Source organism: Mytilus californianus, unplaced genomic scaffold, assembly GCF_021869535.1.
Source record: "Mytilus californianus isolate M0D057914Y unplaced genomic scaffold, xbMytCali1.0.p SCAF_5, whole genome shotgun sequence".
Taxonomy (NCBI): Eukaryota; Metazoa; Mollusca; class Bivalvia; order Mytilida; family Mytilidae; genus Mytilus; species Mytilus californianus.
The window spans coordinates 27267719-27285836 of NW_026262701.1; the positions used below are offsets into that span (position 1 = coordinate 27267719).

Genomic DNA, 18118 nt, shown 5'->3' on the forward strand with positions numbered 1-18118 from the left:
TCAATGTATTTGACGTCACAAAGCTGTGATATGCAATTTTATTTGAAAAGAGCTGATCAGAATGATACTGACAATGGGATGACCGATAATGTTTAAAAATGTTAATGTTACCTAACTTGATTAGAGCAAGTGCTGGTGCATACAGTACCACAGCCATGCAAAGCGACACTTTATATGATATTGTTTAAGTATGTTACATATACCTAGTAACACTATATAGATTGAAATAAACAATTAATTTCCCCATAGGCGACAATGATAGCCTTTTTCGAGATACAGACTTTAGAAAGTGGATTTTTTAAACGAAACCTTGCTAGAATTAAAGAAACGTCATTAGGACAGTATTTTTTGGTCCAAAAAATATAGGTTCGAGTTGCTTTTCTTAACGTAATTTGTACTTATCTCCCATGCCTATCAATTTTGGACTTAAAAATACGTGTCTCATCCTAGCGTTTAAAAGACATCTCAGTTCCGTTAGGGCTAAGGAAAATAATTTATTTGGCCTTTGGTATAATGCAGAATGCACGAAGTCCCTAATAACAAAAAAAAACGGGCGCACATATCAACCAATCAGGATTAGCTATACTCTTAATTCTGAATACCATGTTGCGCCCATAAAATCTAATGGTGTATTGTAACCTATATGATATTGTTTAAGTATATTATCTACCCTGATTTAGAGCAAGTGCTGGTGCATACAGTACCACAGCCATGTAAAGTAGCACTATATATGATATTGTTTAAGTATATTACCTACCCTGATTTAGAGCAAGTGCTGGTGCATACAGTACCACAGCCATGTATAGTATCTAAAATAAATAAAGAAAAAAAAATGACATCGTTAAAACCACTATATTTTGCAAATCTTGGTCAATATTTCACACCTGAATAGTATCAAAATAGACCTATATTGATAATAGTTTGACCCAGATGCATGTTAACGCTGAAACGTTATGTCAGGAACGTGTCACTTTTATGTAAATAGTGATAATAGATCAGATTCTGTGTCTATCATCGCATTTCTTTTCACATTCTTTTCTTTACACTAGAGTAAAAAGTATAACATCCTGTAAAAACGTTAACATTTTTTTTTAATCGCGATTTCGATCGACTGTATACATGTATATCAATTAAAACGTCATTTAATCTCTGGTGGAGAATTGTCTAATTGGCAATCATACCACATCTTCTTATTTTTTTCCTCAAAGATACCAGGCTTATAATTTTGTACGCCTGACGCGTGTTTCGTCTACAAAAGACTCATCAGTGACGCTCGAATCAAAAAAGTTAACAAGCATTGTTAGATAAAAGAAGGTGGAGATTGTTAGCAAAAGTACATAGTTACATTTTTCGTTCATCAAACTAAACGATTCTCGGGTCATATTCAAAAATATATCCAGTTTGTCCGCAAAACGACGTAAGTAATGTCATGGTCATGATCTATAAATGTATACTATGATTCCCCCAGTTTAAATCCTATAAATATATGTATTAGATACATCTATGGGGGCATTAGCCAAGATACAGCAAGATGTTAATGTCAATGCAGAATGATATACATGTATATAGTTTTCAATAATTTAGGAGGGGGTCTTTTCAGTGATTTGACCATATGTTATTGATAAGCTTGATGAATGCAGGGTATCCAACTTCCTACAACGACAGCATGGTGTAAATGAACGTTCACAGAAGTTAAAGTTTTGGCAATTAAACATAAATTACAATACGAGTCAATTGTTTAAAACAAACTATAATACAAAAATAAATTTGATCTTTTTAAATGAGATCTAAAAAAAAAATATTTCGGGATCATTCAACTAATCAATTGGTTTCGAGTACATTTTGCTTTAGCACAAAACCTAAGGTATTACCGTAATTGGAAAATAACAAAAAATGAGAAAAAAGCAAGGATAAATTATATTAAAAAAAAAAAAAACGCAAAATCACAACATATGCCACAAAGAGATATAAATATGAAAATATGACACGGAAAATTTTACAAGTACAAGCCCGGATATCTTACGACAATGCAATAAAAAAAGACAAGTAAGAAACTGAGAATAGCAGATTGCAAAGAAATCTCAGAAAGAGAAAATACAGAAAGAAGTAAAAATAAAAATGGTCATTTCAATATTAAATCTAATAAAAAAAATCAATTTGTGTGTTACATTGGAGACTATATGCATTTATTTTTGCGAACGGAAAAATGCGAATACAAAATGTATTAAATTATGCAACTTCGAATATTTCTGTAAATAAAAACCATGTGAAAAGCATTTAGTTATCACTAACTTTGACAATATATGCATCTTTTTATTCTTTCAATGATTTGTCATTAATATTAACAAAAATATGAAATACATGCGAGGAAATAGTTTATATTCATTTTGTCAAACTATTGTAAGCTAGTGAGAGTTTGTGCTCAGTGTTGAAAATGTGACTGTGACTTTGAAAAGAAGAACAGCAATAAAAGCGCTGTTCCTTTGCTTTTTGTATGTTTTACTGTGCATGTACTGATTTTGTGTCCTGAATGGATACCCATATCCTTTCTTTTCTATTGGTACATTTATATATTGTTAACACTTACCATTTGTAGCTGAAAAACTAGGCAACCAATAATTCTTACTAGTTTGTTAAATCTCATCTCCAGGTACTGAAAAAAACAGAGAAACACTTATTGTTACCTAAAAAAAATTAAGCCGGGGTTTTCGTTTTTTTCTTCTTTGTTGATAAAATTATATAATTTATATAGTTATTTCCTAATTGTTGATGTTTCATTCGGTAATGAGACACACTCATTTCGACCGATATCAACAAGACAAACTTGAAACGTAACAATCTTTCTCCACCAATGTAAAAGACCCTTTAAAGTGTCGACCTTAAAAACCAGTTCTATAGATATACATGTCAGTAACTGCTAGTAATCTCAGATCTTTACTTAGTGTCTATTTGTTGAGGGGATGTATAAGTACCCTGCTACGTCCACTCTGTGTTTTTGTTAGATGTATTTCTATTTGTATCCATTTGATGAGTTAAGCCTTTTTCAACTGATTTTTATAGTTTGTTCTTATATTGAACTGTTACACCACTGTCCCAGGTTAGGGGAGGGTTGGCGCCTTCAAACTTATTTAACCCCGCCACATTCTGTATGTGCCTGTCCGAAGTCATGAGCCTGTAATTCAGTGGTTGTCATTTGTTGCTGTGTAATATATTTGTTTTTCGTTCATCACTTTGTACATAAATTAGGCCGTTAGTTTCCTCGTTTGAATTGTTTTGCAATTGTCATTTCGGGGCCTTTTATAGCTGTTTATGCGGCATGTGCTTTGCTCATTGTTGAAGGTCGTGCGGTGGCCTATAGTTGTTAATTTTTGTATCATTTGGTCTCTTGTGGAGAGTTGTCTCATTGGCAATTATGCCACATCTTCTTATTTTTATATGTATATAAAACATATGGTAACACTTAATGAGTACATAATTGTTTTATATTGAAGTTTTAATAAAGAAACAATGCACTGACTTGACATAATACCGATATAATTTGATTTTTGATTTTTGGTGTTTTAACGCCACTTTTAAGCACCGCTTTTGGGCTATTTCGTGGCGGCCAGTTTTTATTGGTGGAGGAAGCCGGAGTGCCCGGAGAATACCACCGCCCTTCGATAGGAAAACTGACAATCCTAGTCAATTAAGATTGGAGTCGAGTGCACCCGCACGAGCAGGGTTCGAACTAATAACCTCAGTGTTGACTGGCTAGTGATTACAGTAGTAACTACTTAAACCACTCGTCCACCGAGGCCCCTAATACCGATATAAGGATTCGACACAAAACTAACAAAATGATAGAGAGTCGAACTATTTGCCACTGGAATCTAAAAAAAAAACATTGACATAAGCCAACAAATCCTTTTACTCGAAATCTTTAATAAAACATTTACCGTTTTACCGCAACATCTTGAAACTACTTTATATTATAATAATCAAAGATATACACTCTCAATTAAAATACTGAGACAAGAGTCTGATGTTGTCAAGCAAACCTTTATCAGTCATAAAGTACGATATACAAATAAATAAAATATGATCTTTAGTCAATGCTAAAAAGTTCATTGGTCTCCTTTTTTTTTACATTGTAAGGGAATATTTCCACGAATTATTGAAATGTTATTAATTACGTAAAATATTAAAGCATATAGTAAAATAGATTATGCTCATTTGTCATCAGTCCTGAATTTTACCAGCTCAATAATTGTTTTTATATGCAAAACCAGGGAATTACAGTGGTGTATGATTTATGACAGTGTTTGTCAACTTTGTCATTTGAAACGTTTTACCTCATTCGCACTCGTTATTTCCAGTAATACAGACAATATACAATGAAATCAAATGGAAACGTAAAATATGTTAGAGAGTGAAATCATCGAATACAAAGTGACGTTATGAAATTTTTCTGTGGGCACCCCTAGGACTGAGTGGACACGAAACTCGCCATGGGAGATAACGTTACTGAAAACAAACTCATCCTTCCTCCACCAAGCAGAAAATCTGTATCCGTTTGTCTTTCCAATATGCATAGAATATTTCAATTACAGCGGACAAGATCAACTTCATAACAAAAATCAAAAAGTCAATCCAGGGGAATGGTTGAGCTGAAGATCACATATTAAATTCTTGCTTTCTGAACTACAGTTAATATATAAATGTTCACACAAGTCTGGAGGTTTTGAAGGTAAGGCCACTACGATACAGATATCAAGCTTTCTATGAAATACATTTGTTTCATTCATGTGTAAGGAAAAATTATTGCGTTTGAGCACATGTGGTCAATCTGTTTCAATGTTATCAAAATGGGATAAAATATTATTAAATTTCCTTTTATGTGGTTACAATGTTAATCATGGTAGATATATACCGGTTAGATATATTCAATTTAAAGGGGCATTAGCTACGAGATATGAAAAAAAAAATAAAATATGTTTTTTTTTGTTCAATCATTAATGAAAGTGAAATAGTGAAATAATAATTTGCTTTTAGCTGCCCGTTAGCCCGTTCATGTGACCTTCAATTTAACCCTTTAGCTAGAGATGCAAAAACTATAGGCGTGTTCAGATATTAAAAGGAAAAGAATGTCAACATTGTAAATGAAACAAGGGTAAACCATTTGGCTGACTGATTCGATCTACAAAAACCCATTCTTATACAAGTAAAAACGATGATTAGCATATTTGTTTAACCTTTAATATCAAATCGAACAGACTTAGAAAAATTCAATTGTACGTGTTAGCTGTCTATATTTATGTTTATATCGGGTTATATGACCGTCAGCAGTCTTTGGAGGTCGCCTCGATGGTTAATTAGATGGCGTCTAGACTAAAATACACGCGAAATGCTGATACATATTATTGAGTCCATGCATCGTAAATTGCTTATTTTAGGCTTTTTATAATTTGGATATACGTTTTAGTATGCTATAAATCAAATATGAGAATTTGAGTCAAAACGGTGAAAATGAATTTGACAGCTCATGCCCCTTTAAGGGATCAGATATGTGACCCGCCATGCCATTTCCAGGTTTATGTAGATAGAACGTCATTGTTAGAAAAACGCCGTTAACTATTATAAACATGATATATATCGAGATTCAAAATAATAAGTATTTTTGAAGAAGAGATGAACACTTTACCTTGGCTTCATTTTACTGGCACTGAACTATTCATCATACATAAGTTCTGAAGAAGTTTTACGTTATCATTTGAAGTGAAAAATATTTTAATTTGATACAAAAAAATCAAAAATTCTCTGCTCTAAAGATTTTCATAAATGGAGTCTAAAATATACCCATAATAAATGCACCGTATAACATGCATCTATGAGAACAACTACTTATAAACTGTCACGCGTCGCATACTATGTATAGAGACATGCATCATAATTTTAAGTTGAAGACAAATTACAAAAAAAAAATTCTTAAAGCTTTCTTGGACAAATTTTATACTAACTTCATTTCAACAAGTTTAAATTACATTTTCTAAAATAGAAATAAGAACTGTTTGTATTGTAGTAAATTTAGTTCGTTTGATATATTTATTCAAATACGATGTTGGAGATTACATACAATAATTTCGATAATAAAAAGTCGTCATCGAACAGTCTCATCATCATGCCGGTATTCAAAAAGACTCGTTTCATTGTTATTACAACAAATAGGTCATAATAACATGAAAGTAAATATACAAAAAGAAAATTTTAGACAAGGTACCCTCATAAGCCTGGAAGTGGCTAGTCTCATATAGTAACGGCATTTTTTCTCACAATGACGTCCTACCGCCATAAGCATGGAAATGTCGTGGCGGGTCACATATAGGAACATTTGAATGAACCGGTTTTAGACCAACGTTGGTATTAAAGTTAGAATTGTTACACTTACATGAATGCCGACAATTCTTAAAAAAACATCCTAGATTTATCTATTTGTCTTAAATCAATGCTCTACAATGCTCTACAATGCTCTACAATGCCTGGTTATGTATTATCAAAAACACTCATTTAATTGTGTACGGACACCTTTGCATACGGAAAGTGGAACATTTTGTTTTGTAAAACTCATGAAAAGTAAACCAGGATTTGGTCAAATTGTGTGTGACTAATGATGATTAGAAGCAATAGGTATACTAGTGTCAGTGTGTCTGACTAATGATGACTAGAAGCAATAGCTATACTAGTGTCAGTGTGTATGACTAATGATGACTAGAAGCAATAGGTATACTAGTGTCAGTGTGTGTGACTAATGATGATTAGAAGCAATAGCTATACTAGTGTCAGTGTGTGTGACTAATGATGATTAGAAGAAATAGCTATACTAGTGTCAGTGTGTGTGACTAATGATGATTGGAGACAATAGCTATACTAGTGTCAGTGTGTGTGACTAATGATGATTGGAGACAATAGCTATACTAGTGTCAGTGTGTGTGATTAATGATGATTGGAGACAATAGCTATACTAGTGTCAGTGTGTGTGACTAATGATGATTGGCGACAATAGCTATAGTAGTGTCAGTCAAACACGCTGCTTCCTTTCAAAATATGTTTTACATCCTTTTTGTTTAAATGTCCTGTGCCGAAGATGATCAGCCAACTATTTAAGCCTTTATTAATTCACGACTTTATCTGGTTAACTCTTATCGTTCTTGATTAAGATATGTCAAGAAAAGTGCTTCAGACACACCAAATTTATAAAGTGTTGTTTTCATTTTATACATCTTAGCTACAGAAACAACTGTCCAATGTCAACTTTGCATTTGGTAATTATAATCAGAGAATAATTTGTTAAAAAAAGAAAAAAAATGTTATCATCATGATTCAGTTAAAACTGAACTCATCTGTTTTATATGATCCTAAACGAGGCAATATTCTTTGGCAAAATTGAAAGTAACAGGTAGATTACATGATTAGGTTGATAATGATTTCAGTCAATTAGCGTCTTTAGCTATACCTGGAAGCTACCCTCTCCAAACATGTTTTTGAAATAGTTATGTGCTTTACTTTTCTTATTCAAAATGACAAAAGTATTCAAATTCAATAGGTATTCTCAAGAAAATATGACATAATATTGAATTAGGAGCTGAAAAAGGGAACATTTTGAAAAACCAGTCATACCTCTAATACATGTACAATCTCTAACTACTGGTTGATCTCACCTCATTCACACTGATTACTTCAAGTTGATGGAAGACCGGTAGGAACAGATGCACAGTGATTGGGTAAGCGATACCAAACGCGAAAATCATTAAACAGTATATAGTGCCATTGTAAAATATTTCTGTTGGTATCCCTAAGACTGACACTGAAGACGAAAAACTAGCTAATAGGGATAAAGTGACCGGCACTAACGTCATTTTACGACCTCCGAGTAAGAACTCAGTTGTACTTTGTTTTCGTCTGTCCTTGATTGCGAAAAATATTCCTATTCCAGCAGATACAACCAAGGTCAAAATAAATATCACATAATCAGCGACGTGGAATGTTTTGTTGTCGTCCATTTTGTTGTTGATGGTGTTGAAGCGTCAACACGTGAATTGCTTAAAATTCGTGGTAAGTATCATTTTCAAACGTTTTGTCGAAATGGATTAGTATTTTAAGGGAATTACATTAAAATTTGATATATTTTCATTTCTATTTTAAAAACACTACGCGAATTAAAAAATATATTCCTATTTTAGATATCTAGTGAATTGTGCTATCAACTACACTTGCCGACAACATAATAGAAAAATATTCAAAAAAATATCCCAACTTGAAATTATAACATTTGGACAAGAGGTGGTTTACAAAATTGTATATATTTATTCATTAATCTCATGAGATTAAGATACCTGTTTACATGTTTGTCAGCTGTTATCTTCTACTTAGTATGTCAATACTCATATATACGGATAAAGATATAAAAGTTTATCTAGTAAGATGCTTGGATTAGCGATAAACAGGACAAGACTATTTTATTCTTAAAAAACACTGTATACACATTGATACAAAGATTGAAGTAATAAAACATAGTATAAAAGATAAATTGTACACCTGACAAGATACGAATGTTACAAAATTACTAATGGAAAAGAGATCAGTGAATTTATTACCTTTATAAATTTACATATTTTTTAACTCTATGTGTAGATGTTATAATTTACAAAATTAGATTGCACTATCTATGTTACAGTAACATTTATTCAAAAATAGTGAGTCGTCTAGCAATCTTCAATTTAAAAGAACAGTAACGATCGTGACATTGACTTAAATACATTGTCTTCTTCGTCTACCTAAAGTGATACATCTACCAGTTTCAATTGGCAGTTCTAAATCTACAAAATATAACCCTAATATCTCTATCTAGTAATATATATTTAAATATTTTTCCAACTCAGACTTCTCCCTAAAATCTGTATGATAAGCCTTTTGATGAATTACATATATCTGATGGCTAGTTTTGTTGAAATTAGTCAAATAACTTTTGTTTTAAACTAACGTTTAGCCATTTTGAGTATCTCAGACAGAACAGAAAGGGGCGTCTGTAATGCAGAGTAGCGAATTAATCACAGTAGAAAAATATGAAAAAAGTATACACTGCAAAAAAAAAAAAAAAAGACACGAGATCTTCAAAATAACTCTCCCAATCCAAATCATGAAAAATTGCTTCATATCCTCTAGAAACAGACCCATACAATAGCCAGCAAAAACGACCAGACGAAAAAATCAACGACCATAACATGCATAACGTATGAGTTTAAGTTGACAAAAAAAAAGAGTTATATTTCTTTCCTAATAGTATTGCTTATATGTTATCAGTTGGACCACGTTTTTCAGCGTAAAATGTGAAATATACTCTCAGGGGTAATTCGCGAAAACAACAGACACAGGAATACAGACAGACTCTTGCTTAGAACAAGCACATGGAAATTGGGGTGGTGTTAAACATGATTGTAAGAATTCAACATTAGTTGAAATAGGCTCGACTCATTAGATCGGTAGTTAGCACCAAAACATTTAGAAAAAGACAAAAGACACTTACATGTATGCAGAAATGGTGAAATGTGAAACAATCAGTCCGATATATTTTAACGGAAGGACAGACTGGTAAAGACAGTGAAAAAGAATACACATCCCAAATCAAATATACCCAATAACCAAATGTGTTTGCTTTGGCTATCCATGTTTTTGTTTACGATTTTTTTAATTTTCGTAACTTTATAATTCATTTTAAAAGAAAAGTGTTGAAACAGGGCTGATAATTCCGATATGAGGAGATCGTATAGGAACAGCGGGGTCATTGTATGCAAAATAATAACCCGCATTCATTGCTAAGTCTAACCTCATTAAAATTGACAACAGTGAATTTCAGGCGACGAAAAAACAGGTGAGAATAAATGCATAGCGATTTGATATAATATAACATCATCAAATGCGATATGCCGTTATAAGACATCTTTAGCTTTTCTCAAAATTGAGATATCTGGCATAAAGCTGGAAAAGGGGACATATTTTTTTGTGTAGTAATAAAGGCAATTTACCACATTCGAGTAAAACATGTAAAATGTTCGTCGTACTTTGCTCTTGTCGATCCTCAAATGCAAAATACATTCAGATCCCGGCAGATATAACCACAGTGAATATAAAAATCCTGCATAATGAAATACTTTTTGGCTTCCATTTTACAAAAAGTCAAAGAGCGATCAAATATGAAAATACTATTACTATGTGATACAAATACTAACTCAGATTGCAGCACTGTATTTCCAGTCCTGTATATGACAGAGTTAAGTATTTCCAGTCCTGTATATGACAGAGTAAAGTATTTCCAGTCCTGTATATGACAGAGTAAAGTTTCAAGTTTTCAAGCTTTTATTTTCTTTCAGACCCCAGCAGAAGTATGTGAATAATAACAAACAGATTAATATTCATAATGTAACAAAGTAATTCATTGTACATTAAAGTCAGCCATTAAAATATATACGTGCACGAAAAATAGAAAGTACATTGTGCAAATAGGGTATAATTAATGTTTAAATTTATCTTCAAGTAAAACTTAAAAATTACAACTAAAAAGTCAAAGTTAAGTTTGTATTATTACACACGACATGTATATGAACTTACACCAAGATATCATTTAATGAAATTGGATACCCTGCATTTATCCTGCTTTTCGATAACATATGGTCAAATTACTGAAAGACCCCTCCCAAATTATTGAAAACTATTATTCTGCATTGACAATAATATCTTGGTGTAAATTAGATACACCCATTCGTGCTAACGCTCTCATAGATGTATCTAATACTTACACAGAAGTTAAGGTTTTAACAATTAAACCATAAAACTGAAAACAATATGGTACATGAATTCATATTGCCATACAAAAGCAGTGATAAGGAACCAATTTGATGACAGAAAAAATAAGATTACATTACAAATCCATCTGTATGAAACATCTTCTGAAAGTGTTACTTCTTTGTTTGTAATTGATATTAGGGGCCCTTTAATTATGAAAGAAAATCATTTGATTTGACTTGATTTGTTACTGCATCTGGAAAATTAGAGATAATAACACTATTCCTGTTTTATCAATACAAGAGAAAAGATAAAATAATTATTCATTACGTCTATGTAAATCAGATATAGTCGCCCCGCTAATACATACACAGTATTGTAGTATAAAAATGAAATCTGTTATTACGAGATTAATGTTAAAAGGAGAAAATCTGCATGATTAGTTATCAAGAATGTAATTTCATGTAAATTACGAGAAACATGCATCTAAAATAATCAAAACTTGAGAAAGATTCTATGTAATATAAACATTGGTTAAGACGTTGACTTTGAATCGTAAACATTAAAGAACGTTTATAGTTTCAATCTAAAATATTTACACGTAAAAACATACATCTCCATCTGAATTTTGTTTCTAGAAAGAGAGGCATGAAGTTATCAGAAATCTGATTGAAACAAGACCCATCTTTCACAGAAAGTAGAAATAATCATGCAAGAGGATTTATGTTACAGATGTAAGATTTGTGATAATTTATGGACAATGTATGTATGCGAGTTATGTTTTGGTTGACTTAATTATTACATAACTATGGCATCGAATTTAATAAAATTCAAGTAAATAACAACAACTGGATAACTTTTGTAGCAACTAAATATATATTTTATATGAAAGTGTATAATGAAAGTTTCTTCCAATTTACAGACCCTGACACTTGGTTTTGGTGTCTATTTTTTTTTTGCAAAACGTCTAATGAACGACCGGAATGAATCGAGGGAATTTGAACTGACACTGGAAATGATGATGTATTGGATTGTTGCACCTTCCTTTTTAACATGCAGAGACCGTGGCACTTTCCTTTTAGGGGCTAGGATTCAATGTCCCCATTCCGATCGGACGTGGCGGTGTATTTATACATCCCACACAGCCAAGAGGACGCTCTATTTGTTGAATTTGTAATCATCATACATATAATGAGCTGTGTATTTATAAAACCGGCGCATCAAAAAGTACGTTCTTTTCGTTGAATTTGTACTCAACATATATATACTGAGCCGAAACCATGACAACTTTCTTTACCCCGGAATACCCTTGTAAATGCTTGTTTAGTTTTCTTCCTCTGCTATAGAAAAGAAAGGTTATGGGTATCCCTCCATGACATAAAGTCAGTATGTGCACAGCAAAAACACAAAAAAAGAAAAGGAACAGCGCTCAAAAACACAATGAGACCTTCAACACGAAGCAAACAACTCTCACCTTACTGCAAGTTTAAGACGACCGCCATAGCACTGGTTTGAGCGGAAATCTTTGCAAAGCATTCCTATCGGACATTAAGCAGAGTGTTTGTGCAAATGTAGTTGTATGCATGCGTTACAAATAATAACATATCCTACATACGTAAAAATTTAGAAACCCACAAAAGACCTTAAAAAATAGTTTAACAAATAAATTACTGCCTTATTTTTATGGTATAAAAATTATTACATAATTTACTGAAAATCACGAATGATTCTGGCTCAATATTTTCCTTCTTTTAGCAAAATTTCTTTCATAACGTAACTAACAACTATTTCTCAACCTTGCTATTTTGAATCTCACTAACGAATCAAAATAAAAAACAAACAAACTAACAAAAAATCCTCGAAAAACCGAAATATTCATTTTTGCCGGGTTATATCATGGTGATGGAGGCGCAGGACATTTTAGCACATTGATAGGACCATAGATGATAGGACAATTTAACGAAAAAAAATCGGAAGTTTTAGCGCAAAAGTATAGCCCATTTGAGCGCAAGGTTTTTAACCCATTTATGCGAAAAGCGAAATTATCGATGCTCATTTTAGCGACAGAAATTAATTCATATTAGAATAATCAGTTAGCCTAGTAACATACACAATATCATATCCATTTAAAAACAGCACTCCATGTCAAAAAAATTACCTCAAACGGTACAAGTCCGTTGAAAGACTAGAATTTTACAGTGAACATATGTAACTAAAGACGTGTTGGTATACATAGCTTCATAGACCATTGCGTGTATTGTGTAGGGTTGAGCAAACTGGGAATGGTACCCTTCAAAGGAGTTGCATTAGTCCAATTTATTTGATATTATGGTCAAAGATTTATTTTGTTAAATTTCACAATCGATATATAAATGGTGCTCTACATGGGGTTTTAAAATTTCTCAAAGTAGTTATGATATTTACTAGAAGGAAAAAATGAATATACAACTTAATAACTCTGCAATCATATATTGGAAATAGTTATGAATTACTTAAAGGAAATAGAGCCATGTGAATGGGGTGCAACCAGCCATACTCTTAGATTTTTCATCTTTATAAAAATAAGGATGATTGGATGAAAAATTGGTAATGGTTGTGAAATATATAATTTAGCTTCTGTTACAACAAAAATAATGTTTAAATAACATTCAAACTCAGGCATTACGAAAATGTACCGGCTCAAAGAGATCTGCTTCTTTGAAATCTTTACCAAGCTGAAATGAGTGATCCACCTTATAAAATAAGAAGACAGAGTCCGACTTAAGATGTGGAACGATACTGTTATTCTTCATTGTTACTCTAAAACTGAGAAAAAAACCCACTTTTTCAAGCTGTCATGAATATTTTTATTTCTAGATTATAATCGGAAGTTGAGCAGTATTAGATGAATTTTTATAAAATATCCAATTTATTTTTGAATTTTTCTGAATTTATTTATCATTTTACATTTATTATTAAAGAAGAGCAGATACACACAATGCATAAGGTACAATAATAAATTGTCCAGGTCTTCACTGAGTGTATGGAACCAGACGTCGTCTATTTCTGCAGGTGGTACCAGAGAAGAACTGCTGCTGAGCGTATAAGTTGTTGAATGTCTGGTTCTCCTTTATAGTTAGAGACGAGTCTTGTTTACTGCACTTTTCGCCAAATACACTGAGTATAGTGAAAAAAAATATCCTTCAATAGTGATTCCTGGAAAGGATGCTCTGGCCGAATTCTGAACAGCAGCTTCGTAATCAATGAAGAACGTTGTTGTGTTTAGGTTATTCTGACTTTGGGTGCAAGCAGTCTTCAGTAGTGTAAAGAATCTAATATCTAAAGACTTTTTTTAATTGAATGTATTATTTTTAAATTTATTTAAAAACTTTAGAAAAAAATGTAATTAAAAATTACAATACTGATATTTGTTTTTACAAATAAAAGTGACATTATATTTTATAACTCAGAATCTTTATATTATTTGATCAAAAGTGCTTTAATCTGATGATTTAAAAAATCATATTTTATACAGTTTTGTATTAGTATCCTAGTCTCAATGGTACCCCATAGTCCTAATAGATATAAGATATGGAGGTAAAACACTTAAAAATAATGACTAAAAGGACATAGAGCACCATATTGTAGGAAAGCAACAGCAAGCCGTTCAACCAGTACGATCACAATTCAAAACAGGCATACAAACTTCTGATTTCAAGTAACCTAGGTTAAACTTCCAATGGACTCCCTGAAGTTAAAATATCCAAGTACGGCATCGGCTAAAAATTATTACCCTACAGTGTTAAACCTTGCCTGTGAAGGTATTACTTTGTATGTTCTTGACTAATCTGATCAAGGAATTAAATATAAATGCCAGACGGTCATGAATCTTTTGACACAATACAAGACCTTACTTGATTTGAAATGTCTTCAAACTCCATTTCGCTGTAAGTTCTTTGTTTTTTGTTTTAGTCTGTGTTTTTGTCTTTGTTTTTTTTTTGTTGTTTTTTTTTCTGTCTGTGACATTAAGCAACAGCAAGCACCTTCATCACAAGTTATACCAAAAACTCCACTCAAAAAATGACATTCACCGACCTCTGAGCCAAACTGATGACCAACTAAGATAATCTTATCACTATATACAATGTATGCCTACGGTCAACCAATGAGAATAGTGTAAGCGTACTTTCATTCCGCCGTGTATTTATTCCGGGTAACTGTTTTTCACTAGGGAATATTGGATGTAAATAGTGTGAAAGCGTCGATCTTGATATCGTTGTTTTGTTTATATTAGACCGGTTTATTGTTTACATAAATAAATGGGTTAAAATTAAAATGATTTTCAAGGAACCAGTTTATTTAATCTGAGTCAATCTAGTAAATAATATTGATGATGATGAGGAGGATATTTTCATAACTCAAAATACTTTATCAATGATCAGGACATTGAACTTGATACAAACCAAATTCAAAGAGCAATCCAATAAATATAAATATTACAATTAGTGACAATTTAAAAGCATATGATTTTATAGATTTGCATAGAAAAATTATTTAAATCTCATTCGTTAACAAGCATTATTGTGTTATCGTGTGTTCAAAATGAGTACTAATCACTTCATCAATGAATGGATCTAAAGCACTAGTGTAATTAATCCCGCCGGGTATAAAATAACTGGTGCAATCACTCCGCTACAAAATCACTAGTGTAATCATTCCTGGTTCAAAAACACTAGTGTGACCATTCCTTGGATGAAAACTCTCCACTTTTTACATAAATCAACTATGCAATTTACAAACACTAAAAACTGTTAAGCCACATTTTATATATATTTCCCCTTCAAAAAAACCTTTTTAGAACCTTATAATGACTGGTGGATGTTTTTCACTGGACCCGGATAGAAAACCCTAGTGATTTTTTGTTGGTGGATAAAACTCACTGGAGATTTTCTTCCTCCGGATAAAGTACACTGGCGGAATCAAACCACTGTTACAACCTGTAAAATGGCGCAAATGTAGCTTTTATCTTTTGGCGCAAATGAAATATAACCTTGTGGCGCAACAGAAAGATTGGATTTTGTAAAAATTGGCGCAAATGTAACAGTGGTTTGATTCCGCCAGTGTATTTATCATGGTGAACGGATTAATCCGGCGCTAAAATTGGCTAAGGAGTCTGCGCTAAAATGTCACCATAGTAGTTCTATTTTTTTCGCTAAAATATAATCAATTCCTACAGTTTTCTACCTACATCACTGCAAATTAAAAAACAGAATGCACACTTGTTGACGTTCGGGTTCAATAGTCTGCATTTAAAAAAATGCTATGAAAATGTATTTCACTGACACCTTTGAAGTGGAATTCATGAACACAAATTTGTATAAATGAAAGTGCATTCATAACTTGATAGAAATAATTATGAATCGGTATATGAATATTTATGGGTACAAAAACAGAGTGTCAAAATATATATATCAAATTTAATTACTTGTCAAAAGATGTTATAGATCATCTCTTTTCGGTGTCCCTTTGTTATGCGCGCCAAAACGGTATGCGTCTCTATATATGTTAAATTGATGATTGTATAGTTATCATTGAATATCTTCCCGGTTCTAAAACTGTGTATTGTTCAAGTTGTTATGTGTTACTTTGTATCTATTTTATTTTATCTTAATTTAACTAGCACTTGTCTGTAAGAAAATACTCGATATACCTTAATAGGTTAATTAACGGTATATATCACATGGCACTTGTGTTTGACAAAAATTTCTGTATAAGATGTATATAAATATTTGTTTTCAGAGACAAGTGCCTGTGGTATATATGTATATTTGTTAGAGACAAGTGTGTGTGCCCAATTTTCATTATTGCCAGACGTTTGACGTCAAATTAAGAGCATATAAATATGATAAAAAAGACACAAGAAGTGAAGGCGTCGGATATCTTTTTGAAAGTAAGTACTTGTTTATCAGTTAGTTTGTTGTAAATGCTATTTGTGTACTTATAATACAAGTAAATAGCCCTACCCATATTTACGCTTACAATCCCTCTTATCTTTAAATATCAACAAATCGACTCTAAACTATCAATTGTAAACTGTCAACCTGTCTAATATTACACCGAATAATGTTAAATTAAATGCAAATGAAATTGTGAATAATACAAACAAAAACTTTTATTTACTGGAAAGAACATTTACTAGTACCTAAACAAATCGACACACACAGGAGGTGCATAGCTAAGCGTAAATGATTGCTATAGATTGTATATAAAAACATTTGTTTCACGGTTTAAAAAAAATTTAAAGCACGAAACATGTGAAAGTGGGTTTATAATTCATGTGCAACAGCGATGCGATGAGTCTGCGATGTCGCTGGTGAGATCGCTACCTCGTTGCAGCGACGAGAGCAATAACGCGTTGTCACTCTAGCGAAAAACCTCGTTGCTACATTAGACAAATCTTACATTTTATATCCAACCTTGCTTTATCTGTAATGAATATCATATGTATACAGGGTGAAAATACCTATATCGAGAGTTCACTTGACAAGAAGTATATGTAAACGATATCGCAAGGTGTTAATGGTTAGTTCTATAGATAATGCCGTTTTTGTAGGTTTTTTTAAAAAGTTTTTCCTTAAATTTCAGCAAATACGATAAAAGAGATAAAGACATTATTTTTTGTGAAGATACTGTTTGGTTTAGATCTAGAAATTTGATGTAAAATAAAAAGATGCGGAAAATTAATGTAATTACATCATGATGAGAATGATAAGATGAAGTATTTGATTTTTTACTCCTTAATAGCGGTAGATTAAAGTGTAAATTGATTTACCAGAATATGTAACTAAAATACTCCAGGGTGTTTTGATAAATTGAAAGAAATAGTCAGCATATTAAACAATATCATGAACTCAAAAAATAAGATTTAATTCAAAATTTTAAAGTCAATATTATTGCTTCGCAGCACCATACATTAAGGTCACTTCTAAGGAGGGTAAGTTTCACCTTAATAATAAAAAAAAGTCTATATCAGGGCAAAGCAAAAACGGATCAAACACAGCTCTGATAAAAATAAACAAAAACTTTTATAAACGAAGGAACAACATTGCACTATTGGGAATTAAAACAGTAAAGCAGTTTACTAAATTTTCAGTAAATACTAAAACTACTTTTGGAATTATCCAAGTGTTTGGTTGTTCTGTATATAGCCTATTGATTTTGGACCCGAGATATCCCGATGAAGACTATTTCCGAAACACGTGTAGTGTACACTTACATTGATAAAACCAAAAGAGAGAGAGAGGTGGATAAATACCCACATCTC

The 18118-nt window shown here is 32.1% G+C and overlaps 2 protein-coding genes across 5 annotated transcripts in view; one reads left to right on the forward strand and one right to left on the reverse strand.

Annotated features, from left to right (window-relative positions):
* LOC127702715 (DNA-directed RNA polymerase II subunit RPB1-like) overlaps positions 1 to 18118 on the forward strand; it is a 519640-nt gene that overhangs the window by 275801 nt on the left and 225721 nt on the right. The window lies entirely within an intron of this gene.
* The window catches only part of LOC127702714 (sodium-coupled monocarboxylate transporter 1-like), a 69164-nt gene that overhangs the window by 26174 nt on the left and 24872 nt on the right, over positions 1 to 18118 (reverse strand). For 3 of the 4 annotated variants that reach the window (XM_052207007.1, XM_052207006.1, XM_052207009.1), the window contains exons 2-3: positions 2588 to 2653; positions 758 to 809 (exon numbers count right to left, since the gene is read on the reverse strand). In XM_052207007.1, the coding sequence (XP_052062967.1) occupies positions 758 to 809; positions 2588 to 2653 (118 nt within the window). Of the gene's footprint in view, positions 1 to 757; positions 810 to 2587; positions 2654 to 7694; positions 8037 to 18118 lie in introns of those variants that run through there. The other variant, XM_052207010.1, reaches the window with a different exon arrangement.